Raw genomic sequence first — 10,175 nt, forward strand, 5'->3', positions numbered from 1 at the left:
CTGTGAGCACATGCCTTATAAAGAACATGTCTTTGCCACCAGAACAGCTTGGACCTGTTAGGGTGTGGACAGAAATGATCTGAGGGTGTCCTGGAGGTATCGAGTGTGGGGTTGATAGCAGTAAATCCTCTTGGCCTGCAGATTGTGGGTTTGCCTCCCACAAATGTCATGAGTTTTGTTTCTGGGGAGTTTGGTGATATTCTTTTAGTCCCTCCAGAGGCCCTCTGCTGTCCTGCTGGTGGGCAGGCTGCTAACAGCTGTTGCCATATTTATTAGTATGACAGGTCTGTGGAAATGTTTTGACAGACAAATGTCAAAATGACTTCCACATCAATGCCAGAATACAGGTTTTCCCTGCAAAACATTGCTTAGCAGTCATTTTATGCTGTGGCTGACCATTGTACATGTTATAATATATAATCAAAATTATGAAAAATATATGTTGTCAAAAATATCAACTTTAGCTGAATAAACTTCTGCCTGCTAACGGATTTGTTGGATGAAATGGTATTTTGAACAGTGAAAAGAGAGATGAGGACACCATATTAAAACCGCTATGTCAGCTGTTTTCGGGAGAGCTCAGATTAGTTTGAAGCTTTGTTTAAATCATTGAGTTCAGCGAAAAATGTTAGCTATAATGTCAAACTCGTTACGTCAGCTGCCACACCTTCATACGTTGGAAGTTACGTGACGTCACATTCGAACAACCTAGCAACTTATGTTGTCCTCCCAAAGCCAAAGCATGAGGAAATGGCCGTTTCAAAGATAACATCTTATGTGTTGTGACACCACGCAGTGCAGGATCTGATGGAACACCTTCAGGTTTACCGACTGGACTCCACATTTAACAGAAGCAGAAGAAGCAACAGGAGGTTGAGCTGGGCGAACATGGCGAGCCGCAGCAGGTCGCCAGCTGCCAACTAAACGTCAGACGAAGCCGAAGAAAAGGGGCGACCTTTGGTGGACTTGAATATCTTTTGATGTTATATGGATAGCTGGGGCTGACCAGGACAGTAAGCCCTCCACTGAAGCCGTATGGCGTCCACTCAAGCCCGAATAGGCCAGCAGGCCTTAGTGGCTCTGGATGTGGCTCTGCGAGTTCCCTGTATTTTTATTATCGACGCCATTTTTAACTCTTATTACGACCCTGGATCAGGATGGGCCGGGGCGATGGGAAAAGTGTTGGTCAGAGTTACTGGTGAGTTACAGTATACTGTCAACTAGGACGTCAAATACTGACAGCTAAGCTGGCTAGCTGAAGCTAGTTAGCCGTGACGTTAGCCAGCACCTTGAAGCTCTGTCACTTGTCAGACCAACTAAAGCCGATTTAGCTACCAGCAGTAAAATAGACACAAGCAGATCTGTTTGACTCACTACTCTACTAGTTAGTCATTCATCCTGATCTGATGTGTACAACTCATTGTCCAGCTTAATTGCCGTTAACACCAAGTATCTAGTCGCAGGTGTTGTGTCAGTTTTTGTAAGCTCGCCAGAATCCGCCTGTCCTCAGATAGCCTCCCGTCAACCTGCCATTCTTCATGTCAGAGATGGGTTTCTTCAGCTCCACTATTTTAGTCACAGAGAGCTGTTGTCTTGTTATATCCTTTTGTTGCTGTTAACATTTACACTAACAGGATATTAACATTTCTATGGCTGCACTCATCCATGTTCACAAAAACAACTCATTTTAAGTAGCATTTTCATTTTAAAAAGGGTGAAACCTTTCTTCGTGGCTTCATGAGGCAAGTTACATAACTTAGTTTTTACACTGTGTAGACCTTTGAACGGCTCAGGTCTAATTGGAGGTAGTCAAGAGCTCTGGCTTTTGGGATATAAGGGAGCAAATGAACTTGGATCAGTTGACCGTTACGGTTTTCTTTGATAGGTATAGGACCCAGAAGCCCTGAATAGCGTTAGGTTCACAATTTGAATAAGACAAACAAAAAACTGCCTCATTGTCATAACAACCTAAATGCTATTGATAACAGTAATTGTTTGAATAGATTTAAGTAAATGCATCCAAAAAGACCCCTTTAATTAGAAAGTTCAGTGCCCTTTTAGTCAATCAACTCTTCATAAAAAAAGGTCCAAGGTTAACATTGTTCTCTATCGCATCTTATTGATTATAACTAAACACTTATGGACCTAAGGTCAAAGTTTCAGTGTTTACAGTTGGTATTCTGAAATGTTTATGAGGCCTCTCATGACAAGAATGCAATAGAAATAAACAATTAAATTAAAGACTGTCGTGATAATCCTCAAGAAAATGCCGGGGTCAGTGGACTTTATCTGAATGTGTGCACATAAATTCACATCCGCGACGGTTAACACACCTGATGCAGGGCGCATCACGTCTTGTTTAAAGAAACGGTTTGATAGAGCTTTTTAGTGTGTTCCTGCAGTGAGGATTGTGTGATTGGTTTATTTCTTAATGCCTATTTTTACGTTGCTTTTGTACACATAGACACGTGAACAGTAGCAAAATGCCACCTTGATAAGACTGAATTCTTCATTTTCAATTTGCCTTGAGTTATTTTTCATAAGAGCAGCTTTACCTCATTGTCCTCCCCACTTTTAGCAACAACCTGCTGCCAAACGCATCAACCTGAAAATGCATGTGGTTTTTCTTTTTTCACAGATAGATTGAAATCAAGCCATTCAAACTTCTGTAATAAATATTGACTATTTCATATCTGTAATTTCATCTTTGCTAACTGTCTTTGTCGTGCTCTTTGTCTCAGGTGTCCTCGTGTCCAGTGTGGTGCTGCTGCTTTCCCAGAAAGCCTTGTTCAAGTTCTACACCCTGTTCTTTGCTGTCCTCCTCGGCATGTCAGCAGTCCTCATAAACTACTATGCCACCTCGCACATAGACTTCTACAGCGCATACTATAAAGCAGCATTAGGGTTCAGGTTGTTGCCCAGAAACGGGCCCACGCTGTGGATGGGTATGGCGGTGGTCCAGCTTATCTTTGGTATAGGCTACGTGTTCCTGCTAAATCTCCAGTCGATGTTCGCTGCGCTGGTGGTCTTGGACATCATGATTCCTCTGTGGGGGATGATGATCGAGCTGCCTGCAGATGTCAGGCAGCTGTTGGCTGTGTTCTCGGGCCTGGCGCTGGCTCTCAACACAGCCGTTTGTCTGGCCATGAGGCTCAAATGGTTCTACTACTCATGCCGGTACGTCTACCTGCTTGTGCGGCACATGTACAGGATCTATGGACTTCAGTTGCTGCTAGAGGACACGTGGAAAAGAATCCGGTTCCCCGACGTGCTGCGAGTGTTCTGGCTGACCCGGATCACTGCCCAGGCACTCATACTGGTCTATGTTGTGCATGCAGTGAGAAGAGAGAGTGGTGATGCAACAGGAGGTGCAACAGATGGGAGCTCAGATGCACAGGTAAGCACTGAAGTCTGTTCCTTCAAAAATTAGCATATAGATTCAGTTAAGTGTCACAAATCACATGTACTTTCTATCCTCGCAGCATTGCCATAAATACCGCTTCGACATGATGACCTGACTGCATCAGACAGTCATTTAAACTTTCTCTGCTCCAGAAGGTCCTGTAACAGCTTGGTTCAGGGTGCATACAAAAGACCCGCGCCACTGTTTGGTGTGAATACCCATGATTCGCTCAAACTGCTATGGAGTTTTTAAAAAAAATTTTTTTTAAAGGTTTAAGTTTTTTAAGATGCTGACAAATGAGTTTTTCTGGTGGCCTTCCTCAGAGTATCTTTGAACCATAGCTCCCCTGTCAGGAAAGCTTCTGATAGTCCAAACTGAGCATTGTCAGCGTGCTCTTACCGCTGTCTGCTGCAGGCAAGACACGGACTACTCAAGGGCCTAAAGGGAAAAAAGAAACGGTATACATCCCTCTAAGTGAAGATGACATATATATAGGTGCATTTTGACCATCTGATGTCAACCAGAGGAACCAGGAGCTAAACCAAGTACCAAGTACAGATTTTACCCTCTACGATGATTCTGGTCGAGAGTCTCGCTACTGTTTGGATGGGGCTTGCAGCACTGAACATTTGTGTTTGTGTCAATCGAGCATCCCCCAGTCTTGTTTCCTCTAGTCATTCTCAGTCATTTCACAATCAGTTTCCACAGTAGCTTGTGAAATGTGCTAACTTTAAGTTGTGGTACAGGACTCAATTAGCGGGATAGACATGGGTAGAAAGATGGGGCGGCTGAGAGGGCTAAAGAGAGGAGAGGGAAGGACCGTCGTGAGTGCACAGCAGCAAATCGGAGAAACAACACAATGTTGGCTCACATCTACTAAGTTCTAAGGCCAAAGTGAAAAGACCCAATCGTGACGCAGATTTGTGTGACTGCAGCTGAAGTGCACTTCCTTCTTTTCACTGTGGCTTCACCGCTCTGTTTACCTCAGACAGACATGCAGCACACATGCCAAATATGAAATCTCTACTGGACTTTACACTGCAGTGGACACACAGAGCTCCATGGTCTTTTTCACTTTTAATAACTCCTGGAAGGAAAAAAAGTAGTTTTGTGTGAAAATATTGAGAGATTTCTGTTGAAACAGGCCTTTGTGACTGTCTCTTCAGGGCTACCTGCTCAGCTGGGACGTTTTCTGGGATCTGACAAGTAACCTGATCATCTCCGGCTGTGATTCCACTCTGACTGTGTTGGGCATGAGCGCTGTCATCTCCTCTGTAGCACATTACCTCGGTCTCAGCATCCTGGCTTTCATAGGTATCAGTGCGATTTTATTTCGCTTGTTGCAGAAGTATCAATGCAAACTTACAAAAGTTTTACTGTGAGTGTTTTGAACTTTCAGGTTCAACGGAGGAGGAGGACAAGCGTTTAGGTTTTGTGGCTCCTGTTCTCTTCTTCATCCTGGCTCTGCAGACGGGCCTCAGCAGCCTGGACCCAGAGGAGCGCTTGGTAGGTTGCTGCAGTATTCGGGCTTCCAGTGCCCCTCCGGACTGACAGATTGCTGACACAAAGGTGTCAGTCAGATTGAGCTGATGCAAAAACCGGTCGTGGAAATTTGGTGTCTCTGAACTTTGAGGTTCTTTGTTAATTCCCATCTTATTGTTCTTATTTAGACTTCTTCAGACTTTTGCACTCCAAGTTACTATTAACAAACATCCTGATGAGAAATTCATACAATCTAAAGAACGCTGTTTATGTTATTTTTCTGTAACGAGGTAAAAATGTGGATTGTTTCTTTTCTTCTTTGGTCACCATTCATCCAAAGGTCCGCCTGAGCCGAAACATGTGCCTTCTGCTGACGGCCATCTTGCACTTTATCCATGGCATGACCGATCCCGTCCTGATGTCCCTCAGCGCCTCCCACGTCTCCTCATTTCGCCGCCACTTCCCCGTCTTGCTGGTGTCCCTGGCGCTCTTTGTGCTCCCCGTGGCGCTCAGCTACGCCCTCTGGCATCACTACGCCCTCAACACCTGGCTCTTCGCTGTCACCGCCTTCTGTGTCGAACTCTGCCTCAAGGTGAGCGCAGAAAATGTAGATGAATTTGTCTCGTTAAATATCCACACGTGGATGTTTATGGTGTGTTTTCCAGAAGCCTCTTTATCCTCAGCCCTGTTTCATCTGCCTGTGATTGTGTTTATTTTTCAGAATCCCTTTAAAAAACGCACACATTGATTCATGTAGATGGCTTTGAAATGGTAATGAACCGTTTGATAAATGTATCTGTTGGCTGAGACGAGCAGACATACTATTTTGATGTCTGTGGATTGTTTGGACAGTGATCTCAAGATTCAGAATGATGTACTGCTCTCTTGAAGTCTGTTGAAGTTAATGCGGTTAATTAATTTTACTGTGGCCTGTCTGTAGCTGAAAACTTTATGGAACAACCCTTCAGGGATGAGAAAAGATCGTTTTTGATCGTTTTGTTGTGACTTTGTATCAGCCGGGCTTTGTTTCCACTTTTAACGCCGTGAACATGGTGTGTATTCAGAGAATTTTTAGGTAATTCTAATTGATCACATTTGTGGATGAGCTTCAAACTTGCATTTAGGTTCTGTTCTGTTTCAGCTCTTCAACTCGTTGTCGCTCATTTCCCACAACTACAAGGTGACTTTTTAAAGGAGAACGGTTCAGTTGCATTGCGTCCACTCTTTGTAATTAAAGTAAAACTATGAGGGATGACATAATGAAACACATGAATCAACAATCTGCATCTGCTAATGTGTCGATGGTAAATGCACATTTACCGCGAGGAGTCTGTTTTGTACAGTTTTTCAGTTTTGCTTTGGTGATCTTCTAAAGCTTTTGCTCATTTCAGCGACAGTGTAATGGAAGTATTGCATTTGATTTCGAACAAACCAGAAGGGAGTGTTTTTCTACTCCTCAGAGAGGCCAAAGAGCTGCATTCCTCATCAACAATAGCTGCTGTGGCCTCACTCGCCCATTAAAAGCATCCAGTTGATCTACTACATAATAACTTTTTAGGCGTGTGTGTGTGTCGAGTTCTAACTTTCTAAAAAGAGAGGAAGTGTGCATTTTTTCAGCTCAGCTTTAGCTTAAGAGTCTAGCGCAGATTTGCTTTAAAGTTCCGTGCTGTTAACCTGCTCCCTTTCTCTCTCCAGGTGGTGGTGTCTCTGACAGTCTACGGCCTCTTCATGTTTGATGGATTCTCCAACGTCTTGTGGGAGAAGCTGGACGACTACGTCTACTATGTGCGCTCCACAGGCAACATCATCGAATTCCTGTTCGGCGTCATCATGTTTGGAAACGGCGCCTACACCATGATGTTCGAATCTGGAAGCAAGATCCGGGCCTGTATGATGTGTCTGCACGCCTATTTCAACATCTACCTGCAGGCCAAGAACGGATGGAAGACCTTCATCAACCGCCGCACCGCCGTCAAGAAGATCAACTCCTTGCCGGAGGTTCACGGGGACCAACTGACGGACATCGAAGACGTGTGCGCCATCTGTTACCAGGAGTTTGCCACGTCAGCCCGCATCACGCCGTGCCACCACTACTTCCATGCCCTGTGTCTGAGGAAGTGGCTCTATATCCAGGACACATGCCCCATGTGCCACCAGAGAGTTTACGTTGAGGATGACGGCCGAGACAGAGCTGCGTTTTCCAACAACAACGGGGGCTACGCAGCGCCGCAGGACGCCGCTGCCGATGGCCCACCCGCACAGGGGGAAAACCAGCATGGACAGCCAGTCGCCGAGCTGCTGGCCAATGGAGCGGCAGGCGGTGCTTATGCTGCCGGAGGGCCGGCGGAGCTCGACAACGAGCTGCTGGAGGACAACGACAGCATAGAGTATGATGAAGATGAGTGGGGGACTCAAAATGGCAGCACGCCAATAGAGGAAGACTATATCAATGATGACACAGACTCCACTGAGGACTGACAATAAAGATCTATTGAAAAAATATATATACATATATCTTTATTATATTTAAGTTAAGAAAAATGATTAAACAAGTTCAGCATCTTAATTTGTTCTTGAAAGATGTCAGGGATGTCATTCTCTCTTCTCTTGTTAGTTTCTTTTTGTTTGATTTTGAGTTTTACTCTATAAGGGCTTGTGGAAAGAGTAAAAGCTGCTCTCATTCTGTGTGTGTCGAGTGCGAGTGTGTGCGCTGGGGCTGTGTGATGTAGACCAGATACTTGTACTTCTGATGAATCGAAGATCCAGATGACTTCATTCCAATGTGATCACGGCCGTCTTTGCATCATCCACTTCCCATCGCCTTGAAAACTTATTTTGCAGCTGCGTCTTGGAAATTCTGCCTTGCAGGGGTTGCTTTTGAAAGCTTTTCCCCTTGAGTGGAAGGAGGAAAAAAGGAAGTCAGACTTGCTTAAGATTTTGTCACTTATGCAGCCCTACAGTGTATTTGTGTGTGATTGTGTGCATGCCTGCCGACGTAAAATGTGCTCAGACAGTGTCTTAATGATGGCGTTCGTGTTCCAGGGAAAATGCTGGAGAGTTGAAATGGCACAACTGGTGAAGCACCAAATACATTTGAGCTATAGTCAAACTGCAAGATTGAAGTGTTTGCAGATGTTTTGAGTGCACGCTTGGTTATTTTTCAAAGCTTACGATTGAAAAAATGTTTTCATTTGACCAAAAAATATCGGTCTTACTTTTTTTTGTTGTTTTTTTTCCACTCAACTAAGGTTTACTGTGGTTTTCTGTTGCACAATGTTTTCTGTGCGCTCAAAACGTTTAGGAACGTCCATTCTCGACTCGCAGGTTGATTAAGCTCAGACGTGTGGTGGCCGCAACATTTTTGTCCCTAACGAATATTTGTGACTAGTCTAAGGCAGGAAAGCGAAGCAGTTGTCTATCAACTCTGCACCAACCGGAGTGAAATAGGGAGGTGTGTGGGATTAAAGAGTGACTTGCTACTGTAACTGCAGATATACCTCTGTCATTAATTAACTACTGGTCTGTTGTGTACATATGACGAAACAAACGTGCAGATTTTCTCTCTCAGTTCAGAGGTTTCAGATGATTTATTTTAAATAATGGTAATTCCACATTGATCTTCACAAAAGTTGGTACTTGATTAGGGTGAATGCTTGTGTCAGACCCAGAAATGGCTGATTGTAATAAGACTACTAGTATCAAGGTGCAACAACAGCTGTATTGGAACGCCTCTATTCCCCCAAAAATGTAAGTGAAATAATTTTTCAGCGCACGAAATGTTAGAAAAACTGTGTGAACGCTGCGAGCTGTATTACTTAAAAGGACAAAGTATTATGATTTTACATGTCATTTACTCGAAATTCGGTCAGATGGATGTCATTTTTGTTGATATCAGTCAGTAACATACTTGTTTCCACTCAGCGTTACTGACGGGGCGTTTCACATGGCCAACGACCAGAATGAACTTTGCTTCTTGTCTCAGGGTCCCGCTGCATGTCTGGAAGAGTACTTTCAACACATTGAAAAAGAATTCTAGGCCTTGAAAAGTACAATTTCCAAGCAGTCGCTTTCTAAAGTTGCAAAGACGCTGTCATTTCATGCATCTGTAATGTGTTGTAATTTTGAGCTACAAGAAGCAGTTGCTCAGTTGTTTTTCCAGAAGTTGTTATCCTACTGACCCAAAATTAGAAACTACTGACATAAAAACAAAACCCTAGAAAATATTTAGGAGTCATGTTTCCCTTTTTTTCTTCCAGCCAACACAAGCCCCTCAGTGACTACAGAGACCCTTTTTGTGAATTTCAGTGTTTAAAAACGCTTTCAAGCACAACTCTGAGTATTATGTTGAGACTTTTTCCACAGCCTGAACGTTTAGAGGGTTCTACTGCAAACTCATGCTCAGTACTGTTATTACTGGTTGCAGAAAATAAGCTGCGAGGATTATGTGAGAAAGAATCTTGTTTTAATTTGATTGGGAAGCTGTGCTTTTTGACAAGCATCAGCAATGAAGGACTTTGTTAGTTTGATCAGAAAGCTTTTTAAAAGGTAAAAGCTTTTCATTTTGCCTTTTGTTTTAAAAAGAGATTTATGTAAATAAAATAATCTTTGATATTCCTTTTTGGGCTTCATTTCTAACCTCACCGACACTTTGAGGGGCTTTGTCATACACACGATCACACCTAAAAGTTCTCCCTTTACTGTGTGGGGGTGAATATGAGCCGATTGGCCAGCAGATGGTGCTGTTTCACCACTTATTTATATGCGCATTGACGAGATATCCGTAAATTAAATCGGTGATAGAAATTAGTCGTTGTTCTAGGATGTTTTATCAATTAAGTTGTGTGAAAGTGCAACCTTGAGCTTTTAAGAAATGTGAATATTCCAGTATTTGGAGTTTTACAAACTGAACTATTTAACGAATAACTGAAGAATAATCAAGACGGAATCATCCACAATTAAAACAATGATTATTCGCAGTCATAGTATACATATAATATACACCGTATAGTAAAAACAACTTATGTGACCAATCAATATAACCATTTTACTGCAGTATTGCAAGTATTTTTGTACTTTTTAAATATATATATATAAATAGCTAAATTATGATTGTTAAGAGTCTTGGCGTGCGTGGAGTGTTTTTAGAACGCCGTTTGAAATTTTATTCAAGCAATCGATCAAACACGAATTCATATTTTTAGTCTTGATTTAATATGAAAACGTCTCACCGGAAGCAGCAGCTTTTATATTGAAAGGACGTTTGGACCAGTTCCTGTTTTACTTCGGCTAA

General features: G+C 43.0%; 1 protein-coding gene across 1 annotated transcript; it reads left to right on the forward strand.

Moving 5' to 3' along the window:
• Window positions 1-668: 668 nt before the first annotated feature.
• rnf139 (ring finger protein 139) lies at window positions 669-9,496 on the forward strand. The gene is made up of 6 exons (XM_072370157.1): window positions 669-1,198; window positions 2,742-3,397; window positions 4,570-4,717; window positions 4,803-4,909; window positions 5,226-5,477; window positions 6,581-9,496. The coding sequence occupies exons 1-6, from the start codon at window positions 1,036-1,038 to the stop codon at window positions 7,361-7,363; spliced, it is 2,109 nt and encodes a 702-aa protein (XP_072226258.1). The 5' UTR covers window positions 669-1,035; the 3' UTR covers window positions 7,364-9,496.
• The last annotated feature ends 679 nt before the right edge of the window (window positions 9,497-10,175 follow it).

The sequence above is a fragment of the Leuresthes tenuis genome, unplaced genomic scaffold (genome assembly GCF_036924035.1).
Source record: "Leuresthes tenuis unplaced genomic scaffold, fLeuTen1.0.hap1 SCAF_18, whole genome shotgun sequence".
NCBI lineage: Eukaryota > Metazoa > Chordata > Actinopteri > Atheriniformes > Atherinopsidae > Leuresthes > Leuresthes tenuis.

What these genes read in the sequence shown, in the direction of transcription:
- rnf139 (XM_072370157.1), top strand. Translation starts at nt 1,036, where the DNA reads ATGGCGTCCACTCAAGCCCGAATAGGCCAGCAGGCCTTAGTGGCTCTG. An exon ending in TGGACCCAGAGGAGCGCTTG is followed by an intron (nt 4,910 to 5,225) that starts GTAGGTTGCTGC and finishes ATTCATCCAAAG; the next exon opens with GTCCGCCTGAGCCGAAACAT. An exon ending in GTGTCGAACTCTGCCTCAAG is followed by an intron (nt 5,478 to 6,580) that starts GTGAGCGCAGAA and finishes TTCTCTCTCCAG; the next exon opens with GTGGTGGTGTCTCTGACAGT.